Source organism: Epinephelus fuscoguttatus, linkage group LG10 (assembly GCF_011397635.1).
Source record: "Epinephelus fuscoguttatus linkage group LG10, E.fuscoguttatus.final_Chr_v1".
In the NCBI taxonomy this organism is placed as follows: Eukaryota; Metazoa; Chordata; class Actinopteri; order Perciformes; family Serranidae; genus Epinephelus; species Epinephelus fuscoguttatus.
The window spans coordinates 24,279,767-24,306,512 of record NC_064761.1 but is presented as its reverse complement, the minus strand read 5'-3'; the positions used below and the strand labels follow the sequence as shown (position 1 = coordinate 24,306,512).

At 40.8% G+C, this 26,746-nt stretch overlaps 1 protein-coding gene across 2 annotated transcripts in view; it reads left to right on the top strand.

Annotated features, from left to right (window-relative positions):
- negr1 (neuronal growth regulator 1) overlaps positions 1-26,746 on the top strand; it is a 173,605-nt gene that overhangs the window by 88,409 nt on the left and 58,450 nt on the right. For both annotated transcript variants that reach the window (XM_049587114.1, XM_049587115.1), the window contains exon 4: positions 16,771-16,902. In XM_049587114.1, the coding sequence (XP_049443071.1) occupies positions 16,771-16,902 (132 nt within the window). The remainder of the gene's footprint in view (positions 1-16,770; positions 16,903-26,746) is intronic.

Genomic DNA, 26,746 nt, shown 5'->3' with positions numbered 1-26,746 from the left:
AACTTGTTGTACTGTGAGGGTATTGAACTATGAGTTTTGTATTATGATAGTACTAACACCAATTATACATTATTATACCTTAATTAGACTATATTGTTAAACACCCAGCACCAGTTTTTGTCTATTTTTAAGCCCATTTGGCAGAAGCAATCCCTTTCATCGTTTACTCGTGAGGCCAAGCAGGTAAAATGGCTGTAAAATGACAAACATGTCTACATGGCAGGTTTTATTTGCCGGCCTTACTCCTCAACACTCAGCCATTTTGGGGTGGGGGTGGGGATTTTCTGCACTGTAGATAGTTCTGCTGCAGCAGTCAGTGAAGTTTGACAGGATGATAAATTGCCCTGACTGACTGTCAAGTTCCTATTCCCACTCCGACTGTTTTGTGTTTGCATTTTTTCCTTCTTTCCCCTTCCTGCCAACCAGCAAACTGCCAGCTAATAATAAACTTTGTGCATCCAGTGAAGTGTGGCCATAAACTGTTTATTGAGACGATAATTTGGCTCAGTATGTGTGCATATAAAGTCAATGCATAGTCTTCAATTAGACGGATGCAAACTGAAGCAAGTACTTGTAACACACAGATCATCTTTGCTGACATGCGACTAGGAGAGGAACTGGTGCCAGCATATGTCTGGAGCTTAATGTGCTTAAAGAATCGTTGCTGTTTTGTGTAATGGTTTAATTACCCGTGGAAAAATTGTGCTTGACAGTGAAGTCCTCAGGAGTTTGGGGTGATTGCTGCATGATAAGGTCGCTCATGACTGGAAAGCCTGCCCAAGTCCTGTTATCAGCTGGTGAAATTTGGATGTGCAAATAAATGTCTCATGCTCTCTCTACCCTTATTAACCGCTGTTGATGTGCCCTTGAGCAAAGAGTCTACCCCCAGCTGTTCCAGTGCCGCAGCTCGGTCACCAGTTGGAAATAATTAATGAGACGCTGCCAAGTTAGTGTGAATCAATGAGATCACGTCGGACCCTAAAGCTTTTCCCTTAGGATTTTGATGTTCTCAAACAGCTTGTATGGTTAAATAAAAGCTCGATTTAAAGGAGAAATACCATTCGAAAAAGCACATTGCTAATACTCCCAGAAGCCAGTCTGTCATTATTAATTTAGCTCTTGACATTACTATACTACTAAATTCACAATAGCTTGGGTGACATCTCAGCTTTTCAGGGTATTGCTTACGTATGGAGTACTGTGCTGTGGTTCCTCACCACTATTTCATAGGTCATAGTGAGGGAGGGAGTGAAATAGCCTTTAACATAGTCTGTTTCAGTCCGGTCTGGTTGGGTGGATGGCTGGGCAAAATTGCTTTGATAAGCTTTTTCAATTGAGATTTGAATCCATGGGATAGAAGTGTGACCTTTGAAAAGGCTGACTAGAATACTAGAATTCATATTTGATTGTTTCCTGTGATAGGACTCAGCTGGGACACATTTTTCCCTCTCTCTTTCCAAGCAGCTACTGTACATATATCAACTACATAATGTGTGTTTTTTTCCCTTGCCTTTTCATTTAAGTGCACATCTTCCCCAAAACATCCCCTCAGGACAGACACAGACAGCAGCATCCTCCATACTGACAACTCACTACAGTATGTGTTACTGTAGCCTACTCAAAGCTGGATCCAACAGAACTGGCTTGGTCCTGAACTAAGTGGCAACAGCAAGTGCCTCTGTACAGTAGCTCACTCCGTTTCAGTGTGAACGCTGCAATGAATTATTCAAACTTGACTTTATATCACCGCTATATACCTTGGGTTGTGCCTGCTATGTCGCACTGGAATTTGGCAGCTCTTTAAGAGATGCAAAGTAAGTTTCAGGCGGTCTGTTCACTAGGGATCTCTCATTCAGCACCGGGTTCCTTTCCTCATAGTTTGCAATGAACTGATGCGCAGTTCAAGGACTGACAATTGAGCATGCTTTAAACATGATGGGAGGTGAAAGATAAAGAGATAGACGCTGGCATTTTAAATTTCAGGTATCAACAGCAGGAGCGGTGTCTACTTCCCCATTCAGCTGTTGAGCTGAGTACTGCGAACCAAAGAGGTGCTCGATGGGCACATGCTTTATTGGAGTGTTGGTAACATGACGAAGAGTAGACCCCCTTTTTTGTAACTATAATGTGATACAGAGTTATTGCAACTCAGCCACAGATGATTTCCTTCCAGGCAGCAACTTTAGTTTTTAATTTTCACTACATAACACCCAGCCTCCTGATGAAGCAGGCTCCTCTATATTAAAATAAATGAACCTTTTTTTTGATTGTTAGACCCTGAGACATCGCAGGACTTTGGAGCTACAACTGAATATTTTCATTAGTGACTAATCTGGGTGACTGTGGCTCAGCAGGTAGAGCGGGTTGTCTACTAATTACAGGGTCTTTAAAAAGTTACTTAAAACATTACATTATGGGGCTGCAAGACCACTTTGATGGTAGAGAAACTTTTAGTTATATTTTTTGCTCTGCATTGTTCCTGTCATATCTTTTATATATTAATTCTGTATATTACATGGTCATATTTTACATAAACACTGTACAGCAGTCTGCCTAATTTCCACACAGTACTTTTGGATCAAGGGCAGTAAAGTGCTTTCTCAAATGTATAAGTTAATACTAACCTTGTAAATGTGTATAGACTGATATATTTTCTATTGTTTTTTGTTCCATTCTTGTTGCAATTCATCAAATCCTGTAAAAGTAAGTTATTCTGAATACATACAAAATGAGATTTGGTTAAATACAATTTCTATTTTCTGTTGTATTCACATACTTATTGCAGTGTGTTAAGTATTCATGCTTTGGCCAAGCTCGGCAGATTGATTCAATACCGCGCACTGTGGCAGCCCAGACAGTTAATTAAACAATAAGCACAGTTGAGCCGTGGTATGGAGTCAGCTGTTTGTTCAGTTGTTACACACTGCATTATGTTCAAATATAATCGTAAAGTAAAATGTATTTTATATTTTTAACTCAAATCCTCTGAGGGATTCATCCACCAGAGCCTACAGGGAAGATTTGTGGAGCCCAGCAGCTAGGGTGGAGGCCAGCAATAGTCATAATCATCCTACATATGAGTGATGATAACCAAGTTTTATTTTAAACCAAATTATTCACCTTTTCTTATTGAATCAATAAAAATATACATTGTGTTTGTTGCATCAGTGCAGTGTAGCCTGATTCATAATGCTAACATGAAAACCCCCTCTCTTGAAAATGGTTTGACTCATTTCACTCAATTACACCATCACTTGATGCCCTGGGGCTCTAAAAGACATTTTCCCATTGACTTAAATGGTGAAAGAGACATCTGTAAATCATTGGATACATTTCTTTGAGTGTCACCACCCCCGCAAAGTGACTTGTATCAGTATCCAGATTTGATCCATGCGGTCCAATAACATTTGGAGAGTCTAGTCACACAATTGAATCTTTTTATACCCATTTAAGTTAACAGAGCGCTGAACTGGAAGTAGCCAAGTCATTTCATATGCAGCACTTGAACCAATTTGGCTTCATGCGCCACTGAGGAATACACCAGGCCCTGCCTCCAATTCCGTATCCAGTCCTTTTGATTTATTTATGATCTAAACCAGGAGAGGAAGAGCATGTGCATGCATTAATATGGGTGGAGAAGATTTGGGGAGGGTCAATTCACTGGACCCTGGATGGTCCTGAATACCCATTGTATGTAGTTCGTAGTTATAAACTACTTCTATCCTAGTCTTGTGTGGTGAAACCTAGAGAAAGGTCTGGAGTCACCCATTATTATTCTGCTATAAGGAAAAACAAACACTGGGTTGTTTGTAGGGATGCACCGAATATTCAGCAACAGAATATATTCGGCCAAATATTGCAAAAAAACACACATTCGGTATTCGGTGGAATAAGTGAAAAGCAAGGCCGAATGTTGATAACATAATCAAACAGCGTGCGTGATGGACTGAGTAAAATGTCGGCAGTGTGGCAATATTTTACTCTGTCCGTCACCGCACTCGCATTTGCGACAAAAAATAGTTTTGTGCAGGCAAAATAAATCATCCAGCACGCTGTGTGAGATTTCAACCAGCAGCAGAAAGGAAACGGCGAATCCCGCCGGTTGTGGGTTGAACGGGGGTCACAGACACAGACAGGAATATGTATTCCTGTTAAATACGGCGGCACATGATAACGGCTTACTGGTGATGGAGAAGTCCGGCTCCAGGTGAATAACTTCTTGTCACGACTGCCCAAAAGGACCTGAACAGCCGAGCTGTGGCAGCACACAGGTATGTGGCGTATCAGAGGAGAAACGAGCCGTTCACATTTCTCTCTTTGTGGCAGGTAACGGCCCACAAACCTCACCGCACTTTAGGGACTGTTCTTTACTTATGAAGGGACTGTTCTTTACTTGTCAGGGGAGGAGGGTGGCTGGTTGATTTTTATTTTATTTATTTATTTTATTTTGATCCCCCCTATGTTAATCACTGATTGATGCTGTTTTTGAAGTATGAATAAGTCAATAAGTCATTTATTCCATTGAAATATCATTGATGTATTATAGAAAAGTGATTTATCTTTTTATAAATGACAAAAGGCACATCTGCCTCATTTTCACTGTGGTATCCTGATACTACTCAGAAACGTGATACTTTCACTGGTATCGTACCGTGGGTCCCAATTTTGGTACCGTGACAACACTAATCTGGAGAGGGTTCACTTGCAAAAACTAATGAAACACTAAAAAACGGCATTCGGTACTCGATATTCGGCCAAGCGTTTAATATTATTTGGCTTAGGCCACAAATTTTCATTTCGGTGCATCCCTAGTTGTTTGTATTTCTCTGAACCAATCACAATCATCTTGGGCGGCGCTAAGCCCAGGATGTAGGCACAGTGTCCTTACAAAATGGAAGCTATTCGAAGATAGTCAAAGGGTGGGAGAATTCCAGCAGAGATAGCTGGCCAGCGGTAGACTAATATATATATATATATATATATATATATATATATATATATATATATATATGTATATATATATATATATATATATATATATATATATATATATATATATGTATATAGTATAGCCACAGTCTACACCAGTAGTTCCCAAATGGTGGGTCCAAAAGTGGGTGGCCGGGAAAGGGACTCGCGAATGTGTCAAGCAAAAAACAACAACTTTATTTTGAAGTACAGTGAATTTCCGGTACAAAGCTTTTATTTTGAGGTGTCGTCTCCTGCTGTAGAGTGAGTGACCAACACAGAGCTACTTGACACAGACAACTAGCTCGGTAACATGGCCAAAAGCAAGTGTGACACTGAATATATTAATCTGTGTGGACCTTGAACTAATGACCAAGGAGAAATCTGCACCCTGTGGCTGTACATGTTGGGAAGCACTGATCTACAACAACTTCCTCTCTGACCTGACATTTATTTAGGGCATATACCATACAGTTTACAAAAGAAAACTAAATTAAATTTCTCAGTGATGTGCACATATGGTATACAATATTTAATTAACACAAGTATTCTGCATCAGTTCTAATGCACAGAAATAATAAAACATGTTGATGTAATACTTTCCTTAGTCACACTACTGTAGCTGTTTACTCAGTCTGCTTTTTTTTGCTATGCGACGGATGCTGCTTTCAGCCTTGCCTAAGCTATTTTTCTAATCGCACAGTCACATAGATCTCTCAGCCCAGCTCGGTCCAGCACCTGAAATTGTGTTTCCCTGCATACAGTGCATTTGGCTAAATATGTCAGCACAGAAAGTAACTGTGAGGTAATTCTACAGGTCACTGAGGTGGCAGCACATGCAATCAGACATGACTTAAGGCTCCTTCGGCCCAGTTCCACTCTCTGGATTTTGGCGGCCTCAGATTGACAGCGAGGGAGCAGGGTAGGGGTTATGTATCAAGGCAGACTAACAGCCTGTTTTTCAGACAGGCCCTGCACATTCTGTGATTCTACCCCTAGTTCTGGCCCACACCTTGAGTTTGGGCCAGAAGGCAGCACCACACAATGTAGCAGCGTGGGTTGTTCTCCATTTTCAGGAGTTAAAAGGATAAATTGATGTAGAAAATGCTGCTCTATGCTATAATGGATTCTTCAGCGATGCCTGCCCTATCTGCTTATTGCAGCCCTGAAGGAAGTGTACTCACAGCTCCCCTACACAATGTGGGAAATTGCTTACTGCAACGGGACTTAGCAAGCATTGGCGCTGAATGTGAAATTAACCTCGCTATGATTTCTTTAATTTGCTTGGAGTGACATCTCCCTCAGGTGAGAAGGGCCTCTGTCAGTTTCTCAAATATCTCTCAGCATACACTCACAGACAACTCATGTTAGGTCTCTTGGTGGTTTTACATTACTTACACCAACAGTGGAGGTTATTTTCTTCCATCTTTTATTCTTTGTATTTTCTCAGGGTACATAATACTGTGCCTGTTACTGTTTCCTGTAATGTCAGGGTTTGGCACTCGACATGTAATGTTCTTCAAAGTATATATCAAGGATGCGTTTCTTGTTTAATGGCTCCTATGACCTTTGCAGAGCCCCCTTCCTGCTGTAATCAATAGGAATACCATTTGCAGCCAGGGCGAGATGATGCAACCAAATATATTGGATTTCATTTATCAAGAAAAGACTGCGGCCTAATTAGATTTTTCAACTGGAAATTTGTCCATTTGTTTCAGAATTGTCAGTATTTGTGTTTTTGTTCAAACAGAAGACAATAGACCATATCTGCTTATGAGATAGATGTTACAGTAAAAGGCTTGCAAAACAATATTTTTCTTGCATTAGTTGTCATAATTAAGCCACAGTTAATACTTTTAGATGTGGATGATATGGGCACAAAATAATATCCTATTGTTTTGCTGCATATTTACAGCAATTTTTACAGCATATTCATTTGCTGTTATAAATCAAATAATTCTCCTTGGTAGTTGTAGACTAGTCAATAGTGGGATGATGAGACAGCATACACCAGATGTAACGTGGACCTGTCGCCCAGTCCATGCGTTCATATGAGTCAGCTGTCAGTGTTTGTCCCTGTTAGTAGAGACTCCACTCTGCAGTGTAATTTATACACTTTACTGACACACCAGATCATCATTCATCATTTTCCTCTCTCTTACTGTTAACTCTGAATTTAATACTGATTAAAAGGCATTTTACTTTCACATCCTTGTATTCATAATGTTCATCTGTAGGGCAGGGTGAGATGGGGCAGGGGCGTTGAGGGTACGCCTAATGTTGGCAGGTATGAAGAGTCAGATCTGTTGTTTGTTTTTGTTGTGTTCGCAATAGTGGTGTTTGATTTGGTTACATCAGATCTATGGAATATTAAACCAGCCATATTTTTTCACTACATCTCAGCCTTTCTCACTCTCAGTTGTACATAAACTACAGGTTATACACTTCTTTTTAACATACAATAATGTGAAATTATTGGTTATCGCATTGGTTATCAGCCATGAGAAGCAGGTAATTACTGGTTATCAGTATCTGTTGAAAAAATTCATATCTGCGCTTCCCTAGTAAATTTTGAAAGATTTTACTTGTGAGTTTATGTTTATTTTTATTAGCAATGCGCTATCAATTCACCTCACACATAAACACTGAATTCAGACACTAGCGTCTGTGTCTCTCACACACGCAGCCAGAGAGGTAACTATACAAATAATCACTAACTGTAGCACGACATGGCTAGCGGTCATTAATATGTTTATCAACAGCCGAGCCTTTTAAAAGCTTGGTGTTGGATGTAGCCGCTGCTGCTAATTAGTTTGTGCTAAAACTCTGGAGGTCGGTCCTTCAGCATGTCGAGTGGTCGGAGATCAGACCCTTGGTGCAATCCTGTTGTCCTCCTCTGGAACTGTGAAAGACGTCCACACTGCAATACGTTTTGCCTTCTACTCAGCATGCTGCAGTTGTTGTTCTTCTTCTCTGTGTTTATTGTGCAGCTCCCAAACCAGGTTTAAATGTACATGTACCGCCACCCACCGTGTCGGGTATGTAGACGCTGCCCTTGTTAAGTCAATGACAGCAGTCTGGCTTAATATTATTAGTGCTATTTATCGCCTATGATTTTAATTGTCAGAATAATGCATATTCATAAAAATGTATTATTATCGGCCCGACATATGTATTCACATTTTGAAATTGCAGGACAGCATTTAAATACCAGTACTGTAGTGTTTTTTTTCCTCACAATAAGCATCTGTGATTGGTTTTGATCGAACATTGTAACACTGACAATTATAACAATTCAGTCAGCAAAATACACATTCGTGACCACATATTTTGAAGGTCAATGCAACATTTCTCTAGCACCATATTGGTCCACATTTAAACTCACATTTAGTCTATAAATCTTTTCATTTTGCCCTTGAGTTACCAAAGCCTAAACATTGTAGTATTGTCAGTGTAATTAGCCACCATTCTGGGTTTTGTCAAAAACCTTTTTTTCTTATCCCCTAAAATGTATTCCGTCATATATTGTGATGGGGACCATCATTCAGATGTCTTTATTACATCTTAGCAACAGAATTTGTCTTTTGGTGCAAAAATTAATTTGGCAGCTAAGGTTCAGAAACAGGGAGTAAGCCATATCTCAGTATTATCTTTTCAGTCATACTGAAAATTGTTCAGGGGGAAGACGAGTAATAATGGTGGTAATGGTTATTCATCTACCTCTTCAACCTCACTGCACTCACCTGTGGGACTACATGTAAGTTGTATGAATTGTCATTAGTGGAGAAATTCATACTGTGATTTCAGCTGTGTACTGTAGTTAATATTATTATCACTTCTGGAGGGCTTTTTCATTAAATAGATGAAGGCATGTTACAGGCAATACAGATGTATTAATTTAGTGGTTAACAGTGAACTTGAAGCTTTCCCCCCTTGTTTGAGGCAACATTCAGATAAAGGAAAACTCCAGAAAAGCAGAGTGCATCAAAAACATTGTTAGATGAATAGTAAGAAAAGGGGTTTGGGATGTAAGAGCACAGTAATCATACTTGGTGGCATTTTGTGTGCTTGGCGAAGCTGATACGATCATGGTGATGATGTTTTATCTCCCACCATACTTCATTTAGTTTAACTCATCTTGGAGGTTTGACTAATGTTTGACTATCTCAAAGATGTCATTAGAAGGTATTTTCAGGCTGAATCATCAGCACAATGCTCCACAATTTTCTTCACGAGCACTTGCGAGCTGTAATACTTAGCTCCATCAGCCTAATTGGGAGCCTACATGCCACCTGTGGATATCACTAAAGGGTACTGTTAAATGTGGGAGTCATTATTACTCACACCTGTTCCTCATGGTTGTGCCAGTTACATTGAGCCTTGCATTTAGAGCGTATGAATTGTGCAAGCAGACATTTTGACGAGCAGGAAAAACACAGGCGGGACTGATAACATTAATAATGGCTGCAGTCTATTTAGAAATGCCAGTGGCACTGTATGTATGCAGGCTTACTGGCATGGCTTACCTCGCAAGAACTGAGCCGTCATTAGTTGGTTGATTAATTTCATTAATTACGCCTGTGCTTCACCTGCTATGTCAATTGAAAATGTCTGACACGAAAAGGGTATTTTTCCATGTTAAAAAACACAGTGTATCTTAGCATTTGTATGGTCTGAATCCCTGTTTTTAATTACCATAATTAAGATACAGACAGTTAAATTGTCCTGCTGTTTGAACTGGATATAGACTGACATTATGCATCAGCCCTGCTGTGAATGATCCCCATTCATTTTCATCGCCCAAGTCTTCAGTGTATCTTTTATCTGTTCTGCATCCTCAGTGTTCAGTGATACAGAACTTCCTTTGTCAGTTGTATTTATATCGAATCAAACGCTGGGCTCTCATTTTCAAGCCAGTTAGCTGGAGGCACCAAAAATTCAACCAGAGATGCTGTTTTATATCATATGGTCAACCAAGCATAGGCCACCCATTTTGCACCCACTCTCTTATCATGAAAGCTACACTTGTTAGCGGCGTTTGAGAACTCACTTTCATTTTCCTCTATTGATTCATGAACCTTAGTTGTAATTCTAATGGGTTTTTTTTTTCTTTTGCCAATTTGCAACATTAGCAGGATACATATTTTATGTCTTGTTGTCACTAAATTAAAAATATGTTTTAAAAGGAAATTAAATTAATACTTTCAGTGATCAGGTCTCAGACTTCATTAAAATGGCATGACTCATTGGACTAAAAGGCTTAAAAGCCACAAGAGGAAAAGAAGATGTCTGCTCTCTGGTGCCATACAACTGGAAATCAGGTGGGGCAGCATCAGTCTGACTGCCTCCAAGAAAACAACTTCAGACCAAATTGAATCAGACAGTATTAGGTGAAATAGATACTGTATGTCCACTAGAGTGAAGTTTTATTCTGCTGGCAAGAATTACATTTCCAGTTTGGGTTTCTGCAATATGAAATAAAAGCTCAAACTTCAGAAGCAATGTCAGGAGATTGAACTAAAAATGTAAAAACTTCTTGAATGCATCTGTTAGGGGTGTTTTTTTGTACAAAGCAGGAATTACAATCTGTCTGAAACGGGCTCGTGAAGGAATATCGTAACAGGGTTCAAATACATTAAGCATATTCGTGAAGCCTGTGTTTCCTCAACAGAGTAGGATCTCCCATCCAAGGCTATAAATGTACTAATCACTGCAGTTATTTCTTTAGCCCTTGTCTGAATCAGTTAGGAATGGCTGCTTAAATGCTACGGGGATCAAGTTAGCATGTAGCATTTGTGTTGCTCCTTGTTTCCGTCTAGTTCCACACACTGGGGTGATGCCGGCGTATATTAGTTGACTTGTTTGAAGTATTCCCAATGATGTAACTTACTGTTGTGTAGCAGGTGTGACATACCGTTGTTGTTTCACACCACTTCCCCAGATCGTCCTCATAGTTCACAGCAAAACCAAAGTGGCTTCCAACACCAGACCTGTCGGTTATCGGAGGATCTTCTATTTCTGGTGTGGTAATGGTGTTACTAACCGCATTGCAATGAGCTAGCTTAGTGTGCATCCCAGTGTGTCTCACTGGAGTTAAATGGTTAGTTAGCATGTTGCGTGTTGCGCTGTGTGGGCTGCCTTGTTGAGCACTGAGAACATTATATTAAACACAATTTAAGCTGTATGTTTTATTTTCCAAATGTAACAGGATAGTTTAACGTATTGTTTGGTTTATAATGTGTACAAAACCGAAAGCCTTCTTCCAAACGGTTCATACATGAACATGTATTGCTACACCCATAGTACCTGTGCTCCCGTATGCTAGAAATGCTGTTTGATGGCTGGAGATATTCAATGAACTGAAAGGAAATGGTGTGGGCGACGTTACTTTCCAGTACAAACTCTGTCTGAACTGCATTGAAAGTTTACTCTACTGTTTACTTAAATGTGTACTGTATGAAATGTTTACATCAAAGTGAAGTGCTCACCTCAAAATCTGATAAACTGTTCTCGACCTGAGGAGATTGTGACTTTGCAAAGGTTTTGTGTGCATTTCTCTCAACAAAAGCCAGAAATATTGCACTTTAGTTTCACCTTAGCAGGTGGAATCACCTTCTCGATTTCAGGTCAAACTGAGTGCAAAAGTAGAGGCTTAGAAATAATACCGGTGCCTTACAAAATTGTAGTCAATGGGACCCAAGCTCCTGTTGCCATGAAAATATGTGTAGAGCAAGGGGCTGATCAACACTGTTAGGTAGAAGGGAAAAAGACGGTCTTTGTTGTCATCCTGTGGCTCTACCATGACACGCCACCATCTTATAAAACATATATTTCATAAAAAAGTTGAATTTTTGATTGTTCTAATGTGCCTTATGCAAGCAAATTTTCCCAAATAGGGCAAAGAAGTGATTCACTGTGTTTCCCAGGACAAAAAGTTCCTGTGCTTTTCTGTGGAAACCGCTGCAATTGATTCAGCCAGTTGGTAAATGGCAATGGAAGCATCAGGCATACTTGGCCTCATGGGTCACTGCTTTAGATTTCATTGCCCTAGTAAAAGACACAAGTGGCCACAGTGGATTTCCACATCCTGCGTATCATAATTCCCCATTACAGTCAAGTACATTGGAGCCGTGCATTGAGGGCGGTGTATAGGTCAACCATGTTAACTGCTTGGTGCGTGTATGGGGGGTATACACAGAGCACTGAGACATAAAGTCCTGGGAAAGTCTGTACTTCTTTTATGATCCATAACTGAGCACATGAAGTGCATTTACGTGGCACCTGTTTTGAGCAGGCCTCACAAAGTTCGTCACAATGAAAGACCAAAGCAACAGACTTAACCCTGCTGTGTCAGGTCTGTGATTTGTATCATTGATCACTGTATGCAGTAAACAAGCCAGACACACTGGAACCACTAATGGCTCACAGAAATCCATAAAAGCTGTGCTTGCAATATGTTTACCTTCATTAAAATGATCTGATTTTATGCTTTGTCATGCGGATGTCCCTCTGACACACACGCCAGCTACTGCACATGTACACAACCTGCTGTCTTTCTTTAAATCAATGGTGCATAATGAAACACACAGTCAGTGGCACACAGTGCAGACACACACGGCCAGGAGAATGAGCTAAATACAGTTAAATATTTGAGGGAATCAGTAGGTGTTGTAAACCTGGCATCAGTCACAACTAAATAATGTTTGATATTCCCCCCAAATTATTTGCCTAACCCAGATGTAATCTGAATTTAAATCCCATATGCCTCATAATATTGAAGTATGTTGATACTTATGGTGTTGGTACAGATGTCGACTGTAGAGATGTAAATATACGGCCAGTTTTAATCTCAGTGAAATGAATAGCACCATGTGGAGAGCAAACCGATGCTGTGCCTCACTCTGTGCCATTCTGAAGGCTTTTTAAATACAGTAGGTCAAAATATGGAGACCCTTTTATTTTATTTCAAGCATGTTATTTCCCACATATGACAGAGATTACATTATATTCATTATTTTCTAAGCAGATAAACACAGCAGAGTTTTTAGGAGAATGGGTTGTTGAGGTGCCGGCTTTGGCTGTAGCCTAGCATAGCAGGAGACCTACTTATTCAGTCAAACAGATAATATCCAGTCCCTCTGCATGTGTCATAGCTTTAATTCTAGGTATATTACTGAGGGCCTGGGTCTCTGCAGGGATACGGCATTGGCAATGACTCGCACTGAAGCCGCTTGATGTATTCACACATCAACCAAACTGTTTAAGTTGAATTTAATTTCAAAGCACTAATGTGTTTTGAATTAGATTTAGCTCTGAAAATATGTCCCTTAAGTACAGTCAAGTACAACATTTGATAGGTGATGCCTTTACTCCTAGATCCCAGACGTTGTAGCTGGTTTTGAAAGTATATATCTCAATCCGGTCCTCTTTTAGTTATTTCCTGCTTTAGAAAAAAACATACCAAAGTCAGATTTCACAGCATATTATTCACATAAAGCATAGGCATGTCTGTGTACAAATCCCTTAGGTAAAGTCATAGACAGGGTAGCACAATGTTAACCTAGCCTGCATAAATCCCCATTATTTGTGACATCAGACTTGCACTGCACTATATGATGGCTATACTGACACTTCCCACACTGCACCCCCACCCCACCCCTCATCGGTGGGATTAAGTTTTAAAAAATGCTCCCTCACTGGTGCAAAGCCCGGCCATGAGCCATGCACCCCCACAAAAATAGAGCTCTTTGTGTTATTTCTCCGTCCCTGTGCTCTCTTGGCATATTAACGCTTCTGTTTTTCAGACACATCCGGTGCTTGTTTGTGGATCAACATTTTTCTTTTCTTCGCTGTTGTTTGTGTAGCCACCAATATCTTTGCCAAGACTCTTGGACTCCATTGTTGTGTGAGAAAAGACAGGAAAGCTCATTATCGACAATGCCTTCAGTTTCAAGTTTTTTTTGTTTTTTTGACATAGTAGCTTGTAGATAAGAAGCCACCAGGGTTGCAGAGTAAGAAGGTGGCAGTATATAAGAATTCAGCTCACTTGTAGGGGAGATTGGCAGCACAGAATGGCAATGTCTCCACTCATGAAGCCTGGATTGTCTCAATTCTGGCTCCTCTTTTTATGAGATATTGCTGAGTCAGTGTTGGGTCTCTGAGGCTTTCTGAACTGTATGTTGAGCTCAGTTTTGCTTGATTGTGCACTCTGTTTGATCCCTGGTGCCTTCCAAACGCGTCCACACATCTTCCATCCCAAACTACCATTACCACCCCGAAAAGTTGTTTATAAATAGATTTCACACTGAGCACCACTGGGTTGGAAATTAATTCTGGTCAGGGTAGAATCTGCCACAGTCTCTCTGATACACATACACAGTGCTGCCTGCTGAGATCCTATAACCGTTTTATACAAGCACACCCAGTCAAATTGGTTTCATTATTAGTATTCTTTGTTTCTTTTGGTTTCTTTCTTTGGTTTCTCTTTCATTGTTTTTTTTTCTTTGTTTTTTCTGTCTTTCTTTCTTGGTCCGTCCATTATGTATCATCAGACAAATTTAGATGCCTAATTTTTTGTGATCCTTTGCAGGTGGTCTATTACTAAGACTGTACTTAAAATAGCTTCACTTATATAATATTTTGTCATCTCTTAACTATACTTGACACTATACTCAGGGTTGTGACAAAGTATGGCAAAGTATTGCATTTAATTTTAGTAATTTGCAGGTCTGGAGATAAGATAGTATGTAAAAAAAAACAATATTTGTGTTTCCAGACTATTGCCCCCATTCTGTTTTTCCAAAATATAAAGCTAAGAATTTCTAAAACCAAATTTATCATCAAGGCAGAGTGTTTTTCGTGGTGTTTGGAGCAGGCAGCCGGCGCAACCAAAATGTCTACCACTGTGCGAGAGTGCACAAGAGCAAGCTTGATCTTGTTGTTTTTACTTGATCTGTAAAGCACTTTGTAACTGTGTTTTGAAATGTGCTATACAAATAAAGTTTATTATTATTATTATCTTGTTGAAAGCAAGGCAAGAAATATGGCGCCCAATTGAACGCACATTCCTATGCAGAGCTGCCTACCAATTCCAGACATCTGTGACCAAATTTCAATCAGGAGAGACAGTAGACTGAAGTAAAGACACTATTTAACACAAAATATGAGTGTACAGATTAACAGATGATTTGTGCTGATAAAGATTTACCAGAAGTCTTTGCCACTTGGACACCAGAGAGAGATATTTTGTGATCGAGGGACATCTTAGTGGCAGCAGGATGGAGTCCAGACACTGGTGATGGCTGATGACTCTGAGGCTGATGAGGCGTATGAGGCTGATGAATCTGTAAAGACTGGGTGGTGATAGAGAGGTGGAGGGCGCAAGAAAGAGCCACAGTAGAGAAAGAATCATGTTTAAAATGAGGAGCAGTAAGATGATGGACTGACAGAGAAGGTGTGTCGCTGTGCTGTTGGCTTGTTGTGAAGCTGAAGAACAAAGGATGTCTCAATTGACCTACCCAGACAATGACACCTAGAGATAGTGAGTGAGCATTCGTGCAAGAGGTGAAGAAGAGGGTGACAAAGAATGGCAGGGTGAGAAAGAAAACTAACAGCCTGAGCATGAAAAGTATTGCCCTCCTGACTGAACTTGCCTGAGCTAAAAAAAATGCAGCAATGTCTTTGAATTGCATTATTATATATTACTCATTATTGGTTCTCATTCATGATAGAGACTAAAAAATACGGGAGGAACAATAATATAATATTAATCCTAAAGTTCAGGCAAAATGATACAAGTGTGGGTTGCACTGGTTAGTTTACTTCTCTATGGGCAGATATGTTTGTCCAACTTTCTGCGTAGGAGTTTGGACTGAATGGCCACAATGGCTAAATGCAAGTTTTCCAGGGGTGGTTTCAACACTCCCAAATTTAAACCCTGGTTGGCTAAGGATTCCAAAGAGGAAAAAAAAGCTTGATTCAAACTTTGAGTAAAACAGTTTGACATCTCGAACATGGGGAACGCAACAATTGTAAGCCATATGCAAGGACAAAAGAACCAGAGTCACAGCATTTTTGGCCCAACTCAACATAAAAATCTACCAAGAAGTCTTGTGTAGAAAACCCAGAGACCGTATCTCAATATGGCTTCCCTCCAATTATCATACTCTCAGTTCTCACCCTGGCTTTATCAAAAAAAGTAGTATTTTACTACTTTACTTACAGCATTGTAGTATTTTATGGTTCATTGTTTATTGAAGTGGACATGTTTGTGTGGATCTGTGCTCCCTCCAGCTTTTTAGATGCACTCTGCCCCTGCTAATATGCCAGTCATGGTGCTGTGCTGCTACTGCCTTTGGCCCCTTTAGCTAACTATAAAGCACTGACATGTGCATTGAGCCATCCAATCTGTCTGTCTTCCAGGAAGTAGCTCTAACTGCGTGGTGTGGAGTTGAACAAATGATGAGTGGATGACTGGGAATACACCATTATTCCATTTCCTGCCACAGTATCAATATAAATGGATCAATGCACCGCTAATCCTCTGCTATTTTAGAACGCTAGGAAGGTAATCAGGAGTTCAGGACAATACTGCGTCTACTACTACTTCTACTCAGGCTGAAAGCTTTGTATTCCAAATGAAGGCTTTCCACACAATAACCATAGGCTACAGAAAGCCTAGAGCTATACATATATATATGCATATGTGTGTGTGTGTGTGTGTTGGGTTGTGTGTTTGTGTGCTTTGTTTGTATTCTTTGTAGTCACAGTGTAAGTTCTTTGCCTCCATTTTTCTATTTCCAGCCAGGAAGTATGACAGTGGAGAATATCTTAACATCACCGGCATCACAAGGGACCAGGCTGGAGACTACGAATGCAGCGCTTTAAATGACATCGCCTCTCCTGACACCAAAGCAGTAAAAGTCACAGTCAACTGTAAGTATATCTCTTTCTTCTTCCTTGCTTCCCTTCTTTTTTCCGCGCCGGCCTCGCAGACACATGAAAGACACCGGGGCAGTCTTCAATGATACCAGTGTCATGTCCCTGACGGTGCACTTCAAGAAAGTACACCTTCCAGAAGTTTGAAAAAGTAGAAAGCTGGAGCTTGAAGTTTCTTAATATTTAATGTGAGAATTCCCTTTTTGTCTGTGCATGTAGGTGATTAATTCACACTAAGGAAAGGTCTGACTGTTCTAAGCACTATTCCATTATGCAGGTAATGAGTCTTTCAAAAGAGTGAGGAGACAGTAATGAGGAGCCAGGGCATTAATGAATGATACTGGGCTTTAGCTGTCGTGGTCACATGGAAATCACCACTCGTAAGTATGAGCAGGAATGGGTGCTTGACAATTATTGCCATTCCCTCTCCTTTTAAAAGTGCTCCTTTGCTTTACTGTTATTCATGGAGGTTTCTGCATAGATGCCCTGTGCTAAATCTCACTTTTGGCAAAGCTTATCAGGCAGTCGGCTGGAGAGACAGAGGGGAGAGGAAGAGTGAAAGAAAAAAACACGCCTCCTGGCCCAGTTACTGAGTCATATCCTGAAAGCTAATCATGCACGTTTTGAGAAAAGGAGTTATTTTATTTCATACAAAGTATTGATGATTTAACTATCCTTTTTTGGACTTTGAGCCCGATAATAATTTCACTATATTTCCACCTCTCTGAGTTAAGACAGCTTTCATTTTGCCTTCGTTAGAAAACCAAGTTTGTGGCCATTATTTCTGTGTAATGCCTGCCTCTAATGAGCTGGGTCTGAGTGGAGTTTTAGATGCCAGTTATTTATAGCTCTACTGAGACACGGGTTCAAGGATAAAAAGTGCTTTGACAACTGGGAGTGTCGTTGTGCTACAGAACAAAGGAGATATTCACAGTGATTGATAAGGCATGTCATAGTCAGACGGCGTATTTTAAAGCCAGGCAGCGGGGTTATGTGGGTTTACTATCCAAACTGAGTGAATTGATTAAGAAGACTTTCCTTTGCTGTCAGGCAAAGTCATCACAGCCTGAGCACCGGAGCGGTACTTTGGGTGGGAGTATGCTGTAGTTTGTCAAGTGTTGAGGCAGTATTTGCCCGCTGCCCAGAGTTATCAGAAGCTGACAGAGCTACAGAGCTGTTCCTGTCATTGACCAGTTACTTATTCTTCATTATTGACGTGTACTGCAGAGGAGAATTGTGCGGATATCTTTTGTCGACTCCTTTAATAATTTTTCAATGGTATGTTATAAATTGGCTTATGAAAACTGTTTACGGAGTCTGTTTAGTATAATATTTTACATAATCCTTTACATATAGCAGAGATTCAGTTGCTGGAGAATGCCTCTTATACAAAGGAGGTAACAGTATAGGGCAGGCTATAAACTTGCACACATTACTTTTGCCTTCTGAACTGAGAAATTGAGGTTCTGTATCTCACCCAGTCTAATTGTAACACATCAGTGGCCTTTCTTGGAAATGCTATGGATTATAATATAGAAAATAAAGACTCTTTTTTTATATCAAAAGCGCAGGAGGATCTTGAGTGAATACACTAAAGTGACACTTTAACAGTCGATGTCCATTGGAAGCCATTATCTCCAAAGTGTTTCTTTTCAGGAAGTAAAACAGCCTGTTGCAAGATCTATAAAAATACATCTCTGAAATAATCCAATGGGGTTTTTAAAGGATTTCATGAACCTGAGGGGTAGGAGAAATATAACCCATGGGGGAGCATGTAAATCATTATCATTAAAGATAATATCAGGCAGACAGTTGAGATGAATCTCCAGTGGACATGAGATCTCTTCATGTAGCAGCCCTCACATCTACCATGTCGTCCTGACAAGTCTTTATTCAAAACCTGTCTGCAGTAATTAGTTTAGCAGCCTGTGTCTCCACATAGTGTAAAAAGCCAAAGCTCCCTCCCACTTAATTCATAAATGTTTCATCATCATTCTTGACGTCCTGCTTGAGCTATGGCCAACATGAAAACTCCATAGTCAGACTTTTCTGTCCTCACGAGCACCTCACACATGAAAGGTGCTGTGTTTTATTGCTGCTGCTTAGCATTTGAAGTGCTGCGCAACAGTGAGACCTGCATAAACAAAACATGTCGCTGACATTAAAGCAGCACAAAGCAACTTCGGTTGTCAAGACCTTCAAATGGCATGGAGAGGCGGCTGTTTGAAAAATCTTAACTTCAGTACCCCGTGTCATGTTGCTTTAAATAGTCAGTGTTTCAGCTCTCAAAATATTTTGTAAGCATGTTTTGTGATGCCTGTATTTTTCCATGAAAGTTGCCTCATCCCTTCTTCGTGGCGACTTGTGACATGTGCTCATTTACAAAGATAAGGGGCAGAATAAATGAATTAAAGTTGTCCACTGGAGCGGCTGATATGGCCACAGCAGGGAGAGCCAGGGCCAGCTGGTGGCCACTCTTCACTGCCTCCTCTCCACCCCAGTGCAATTCTCCCCCTGTGAAGGAAAAAGAGAGGCATTTGGACTATATCCCAATCCACTGTATCATCCATGCTCTCCTATCACACATCAAGCTATATTCACCACGCGCCCAGGAGCGGGGGGTATTGATGAGGGCTCAGTATGCCAAACACTGAATTAAGATAAAGACGTTAGCTGACACAGAAACTCAAACAAGAGAGGATAATTACACAGCAAGAAGCGAGAAATGAACGTTATTAAAAACATCACACTGTATGGGCACGTGCTCATACAGCTGTTTAACTCGGCTGACAAAATCAGCCGCTGAACTTCGTAAAGGTTCTCCTGGGAGATTCTGCAGGTGTCACTTTTACTCTGTCAGTGAAATGCACCGTCTGACAGATTTTTAGGTAAATAACCTTTTAAAATTACCACAGAGAATGATGAAAGAGGGTGAGACTATTTTTCTTCCAAAGATTCAGATTTGTCCGACGTTAGATTGTGTAAGAGGCTATCAGGGCGTACACTGACCTCATCAGAGTATCAGCACTGCTCCTCTCAGAGTATCCTTATTTTTAATGGCAGTTAAATTAAATTAAGTCATAAACATCAATCAGTCATGCCTGCACTATTTCTCTTTTATCGCTCTAATAAGACAGCAAAGGAATGAGTGACACTGACATTTCATGGGTTAACAGTCTAATTAAATACATGTCCAAACAATTTCTCTCTGCTTTAAAAACAATTCCTTTTTTTCAAGCGAAGAGTATAGTTGACCTCTGGGCTAATTGCAGATTAGGGCCACTAATTAAAATAAGCACACCAAAGTAATGAAAACAAAATTAAGCTCTAGCATGTTTGGAGTTTTAATAACACCAGGCCTTCTATAATACTAAGCCTGCCATTTGGCTTTCTATGATATGATGAGTTAGAGGCAGAAGGTCTGCGGCGTTGTCATTGTGGCGCTATTTCCAAGTGTTAAGTCCAGTACATGTAACCTCTGTTTGAATTTCTCCCATGCTCAAAAGACTACATTGATCACACAGCGTTAATTAAATGCCTGGCCCTGCCTTTGTCTCCTGCCTTTATACTTCCGGTGATGAATGAATGACGACTGGATACTTTTATGAGCTAAACCTGAATGATGGCAGTCATCCAGAGGGTGATGCTGGAATGAGATTGGCTGAAAAGCCCCGCTTGGCGAAAGGATATTTCAGCAGTGATTTTACCTGATGAAATTTGATCTCTGACCTACTTTTCACATTTACATATTCATCTTCACTGCAGGTGGGTTCGGTTATTGGCTGAAATTCTCACTGCACAGTGTGACTCAAAGGCATAAATATCACATCTAGGTGCCTGAGTCGGAGGGATGAATGAGAAGGAAACAACCGTGGAAAACCTCCGCCTGAGATAAAAAGCCAGCGTTTGATTAATTAATGAAGCCACCTTGTTGTAGAATGAAGGCGTCCTTTACTAACTACATGCACATAAAACAATAATAAAAACCCGATTCTTTCTCAAGCTGAGAAATCAGAAGGCGTCTGACCTTCAGTGTTGTTAAGATGGAGAGAGCTGCCTGCTCCTGCTCTTAATTGAATGAGTGACACCACAGAGTTTGAGCATCATAACGCAAGATGGGATTTGACAGTTTGCACAAACTTTAGTCACACGTGGAAAGTACACAGACAACCAGCTGTCTTGTTGTGCTACATTTTATTTGCTCGTCACTGTTTCAGATGCTTCAAAGCCGAAGCTAAAGCCGTTCGTAACTGTGCCAGATGTTCTGATCGTCTCTTCATCTCTCGTCCTGTAATAATAGCAAAGCTGCCACAAGTCAATTTGAGGAAAATAAATGTGTAAAGAAGACAGATCAGTCGAAGCCATGTTAGCACCACAGATGTTTGAATTATTGAGGCAGAGTAGGAAGAGCCTGTTTTTTGGGGGGGAAGCTGTCTCTATTTTATCTATGTTGATGCAAAATGTTTTTTATGTGAAGCCACTGGTTATGTAACAGCCGCATTTCGACCATTAGAGCAGAATATTAATGGCATGGTCTTTATCACACATCTGGAACTTTAATTGGGTACCTCTGACACGCCAGATTCAACTTTGTTTTGTTTTGTTTTTCTCTCTCGCACTCTTTCCTCAGAGAGTCTGTATGATCTCGTCCCTTCCTATCTCGATGTAAGGTTCAGGTTTGAACCGGCGCAGGCGGCTCTCCCTCTTCAACATCACTTGTTTTCCTTCATGGCAAGGTTTCACTTGCTTTGCAGAGTGAAGCTTTGCCCTGTGTGCTTCCGAGTTTGCCAGCCATTTGTACGCCTCCTTCCTCCTCCTGTACCCTGCAGCTGTGAATTCTGCTCACACATCCACCATGGCCATATTTATAAAAAGAAGAGCACCTCACTTTTTCCTCCTGCTTACAGTAATTGGCCAACAAAACTGTGATCATTTTTAATTAATTATGAGCATGCACATTAGAAGTGCTGTCAGCAATTACAGCCATAGTATTGATAGATTTTGGGTAATTGAAATGCAGGGGCATACTGTGAACACTTCACATTCTTTACATCACCTTGTCTTCTGTTTGCTCCAGCCCAGCCTTTCCCTCTAAAGCTCCCATCATCTGGGCCTGTTTGGAATTCAAGCCCTGCCCTGTTAGATACACCCACAACATGCCCCTCTCACTCCCCTGACAGAGTTGTTCTGGGGAGTCATGACCATCTCAGATAAATAAGAGGCTAAAACTGTTTACTTGTGGTCAGGAGACATATCTCCATGACCCCCCCAGTATTACAATGTCAAGTCCTGACAAGAAAGTAAACAACTATTAGTGGAGTGTGAGCATGTTTGCACTGTATTAGCATTTCTTATTAAGAGTCATTACACAGCGTAACATCTGCATAGGTCTACACAGCATTTACATTGGTATGTCCTACGTATTGTGTGTGCGCGTGAGTGTGTGTGTGTCCAGATGTGCCTCAGTGCGGTGTTTGGATAGATCAAAAGTAGAGTAAATCTTGATCCACAGTTCAATGAAATCTATTATTGGGAGTGTTTTAACATCGGGCTCAGAGTCTCAGCTGAGCATTTGTCGACAGTTTGCAATATCCATTGAAATACTGTGGCTTACGATTCAAAAGAGAAGGCTTCCTAGAATTGGATTCTGATCCAATCCTAAGTAGAGTTAAAGCCAGTACCCTCGAGCTGTTTGGATGTAAATCCATCTCTCTACATCTCTCCAAAGCTCTCGTCTTGATTGCTATTTGGATTCCTTGCTGCACGCGGGGCATGAATAAGTGAGCGGAATCTTGATCTTCTGCAGAATAAATGTTCTCGCTAGTACTGTTTCAAAACATATTGACGCACAGCAACTTCATCTTTTAGCTTGGTCTGCAATTTTTTTTTCGTGACTGATCAAAATGACTTTATAGAGCTGACAAAAGACAAATGCTTGAACATGGCAGGCTTACATCAAAGTGTCTGTAATGTGGATGTTATGTGTGTTTACACGGCTGGGGGTGACATACTGAACTCTCCTGTGGCACTAAAGATGTCTCCGTGTGTCCTGGTTGTGGTGCAGCTCTCACTGGAGCAACTCCGCCATCTTACACGTGAACTCAGTCAGATAGGTAGGGATTTGTGTACCTTTAACCATTTAGCGTTCAACACCGACAATAGACTGAATCCCTGGTGCTGTCGACCCACACAGTCCCGCACACTAAGCCGGTTATTTATATGCCTTGCATTGTATAAAAAGAAGGAACACAATGTTCCCTAGCTGTTCTGAATAGAAATCTTAATTAATTAATAAATCTTGGCAGCAGAACCATTCCTGACCGACAAAAAAACAGGACAATGAAGCCCACAGATGGCAGTGGGGAACAGTGTCTCTGTGTGTAAGCTGATAAGTCATGCACTGATGAGTCCATTTCTTAATTGCAATGAAAACTCATTTTCAAATCTGGCTGGAGAGGTAGGGTTATTAATTGATCTTTTAATTAAAAAGCTTGCGTTCTATGGGTTCTCTTGGCAAACAATAGTTTGTAGCTAAATAAATCATATTCAGTCTTGATGCACACCAATTAATCATTAATAGTCACATGAGGATTGCTTAAGGCAAGCGACTCAGTGAAGCCCTGTACATTAAGGTGCGATGCTCTCTGAACAAACCCTGTCCATTAATATTAGATGGAGAGAAGGTCAGCCATTTTATTCGTCATTAACATGCTTGTATTCATGTATGTTGTAGAGGTGCACAAATGTCTCGTCTTTGTTTTGATGACAAGCTCCACATAACGCAGATGTAATGGGAGTCGGTTTTTGATCGACCCACAACTGGCCATTTGTCACCCGACGGGGTCTTACAGCACCCATTTTTCTGCCATGCCTGTGCTATTCCTGGACCCAACCCCTTACCCCCATCTGGTGGAGTCGCCATGACTCCAGGCATGATTTACAGCACCACCACAGCATGCTCTCAACACTAAATTACCTGGATTATTGGGCCTTCATGAGTTTTAGTGCACTACTTTGCATTACTCTGGAAATCCTGATGGTGCATTGCACAATATATGATGATATAGGAGGCGTCAGCATGTTGAAATTGGAATTATCGGATTGGAGTGGACTTTATGGCTGTGATCTGTCTTAACGGATCCCAGTGCCAGGATCTAAATTGGAAAGACTTGATATTATTGATATGCATATAAAATCTGAGCATTTTGGACCACCTACAGAATTATGGGGGGTATTTTTCTCTATTCCAACATGTTGCAACATTTGTATAACTTGGGTGGTGAAAAGGACAATTACTAGGCCCCGAACTACTTTTGAATTCATTTGCAGCACAGAAACTACACTCTGGTAAACTTTTATGAGAGGTGCCCTTGATAAGATAGATGATGATAGATGACCCATACGCCTGTACTGACATTGGGTCATTTGAGGAGAAATCTGGCTTTATATTCAAAGTTACCACTCCATAGTTACACCACTGAGACGGATGGCTTATTATGCTCATATCAGTGTTGAAGTACTCGGTATCTGCCTTTTTTGAAGGTCTCAGGCTCGTCTTGGAATGAACCACATTTTGCCTGTTCTTGTCTCGGTCTCAGACAAAGAGGACTTGGGATTTAATTTCAACACCGGTCAAGACCACGACTGCGGGGTTTTAACTGCATTGTCTGTGCAAAAAAAGGAGTGTTGAATAGAGATGGTTGAGTTGATTTCAGCTTGTTAGCGTTTGTATTTTTTGGCTTCTAGAAAACACATAAAACTCACCTCAGCAATGCCTCTCGATTATTTCCCAAGACATTTCTCAAAGTACAACTATAGAGACACACATAAATACAGTATTACAATAAAAGAGGTGAATGAAGAGGAATAGTCATGTGTTTTCTGTTTGTGATTTCATGGTGATGTGGAACTTTTAGATCAATTTTAAGAGTGCCAATGATCTGAATGACCTACATTTTACTCTCATGCAGTATGGAACTTGCATTGGTCTGGTCTTTGTCTTCTCTCAGTCTCGATATACTCTGGGGTTGGTCATGGTTTGGTCTCGGTTAAGGTTCTCTTTACTAAAACACTGACTCATGTTGATGTATGTTGATCAGTCATTAATTTATTTTCCATTATCTTATCCTGTTGGGGCTCGCAGAGGGGCTGACATTGGGCGAAAGGCAGGGTACACTCTGGACAGGTCACCAGACTATCACAGGGCTGACACATAGAGACAGACTACCATTCACACTCACATTCACACCTACGGACAATTTATAGTCACCAGTTAACCTGCATGTCTTTGGACTGTGGGAGGAAGGGGTCCATGTCATTGGTCCGACAGCCCATTGGTTCGACATCCCATTAGTCCGACGGTCCGCAGTGCTGAACGGCTCCTGGCGGGCGTATTTCTGCCTTGATGGTGCGCCGCGACCAGCTCTGGGTCAGCTGGGAAAGCTGGGCTGACGGCTTTTGTCTTTTTCATTTTAACCCACACCATGATCTTTTCCTGACCCTAACCAAGTGGTTTTTGTGCCTAAAGCTAACCAGACCTTAACCACAGGGCATCATGATGATTTCGGAACAACGGGACTTCGGAACAGTGGGTTTAATATGGTCGGAACAATGGGATGTCAGACCAATGGACAGTTCCTGGGAGGAAGCTGGAGTACCCGGGGAAAATCCAAGCTTATATCCACACAGAACCCTGGGTTCACACCAGGAGACCTCTTGCTGTGAGGGGATAATACTAACCACTGCACCACTGTGCCGCCCTGTTTGTTGATCAGCAAGATATTAAATATATAAAGAGAGAGTAATTGCTTAGTTCCTTTGTTGTTTTAATCATTTTTTTCTTGCCAGGATTTTAACTAACTTCTAATAGAGGACAGTAATCCAAGTTAACCAGAAATAGGAAATCCTTTGAGTCTAATGAAGAAAGCACAGTGTTCTTTTTGGCAAGTGCTGATCCAGTTGGTAATAAATAAAAGGGAACACATCAAAATGCTCCAACTTCAAATATGAAATACAGCTACATGAAAGGAGCAAATTTAGACAGACAGTTTGCCAGTGGTTTTGAGTTCTCAGTTTTAACATGAAAGACAGTGGCTGTATGAGTGAGGTTTCAAGTATTGACACACCTGCCTTGGCTACCATGTCCACTGTCCTAGCAACTGTACAGCGCGACAGCCAGGTCACCCTGGCGCTTTCAGAGGCTTCAGATAATCAATGCCCCCGCACAATGACACCAATGGAGGATTACAAGGATTCAGTAAGCTTCTGTCGGTCGGCATACTGCATTGATTTTGTCATACTTGTTATTGGCTTATATTTCTGTGCTGAGGAGCACTGTTGCAATTTTCTTTGCTTGTCCTCGTCTTTTTCTTAAGGTACAGTACAGCTCTTCTCTGGTGCACATCGTCAAATGCTAAACACTGATGTTACTTTATCACAAGCTTTGGTAACCGTCTTATTCTCTTCTGCAGATTATTGTAGCTCTTATATAAAGATGCTGAAGGACCTGTAACATTTTTGCAGGCTGTCTTTATGGTGTGGGTTCCATTAATGTCTTTGTGATCCAAATAGATACATGTCTGAAGCAATCTGTGAAGTCTGAATAGATCTGTGAAGTTTCTGAAGCGAGATTGAGTCAGGAGAATGTTGATGCTTTGAGTTTGGGTATTTTATAGACACAGGGGTGCACACAGACAGCATGCACACGCCCACACACACACACACACACACAGCCAGCACAGACACGTAGTCAAGGTCTGCTAATACCCCCCAGCATGGCATCCAGCTTTTCATACAGTGATATATGAACAGGAAAAGCTGCAGCATAACCCAACGCTTGATT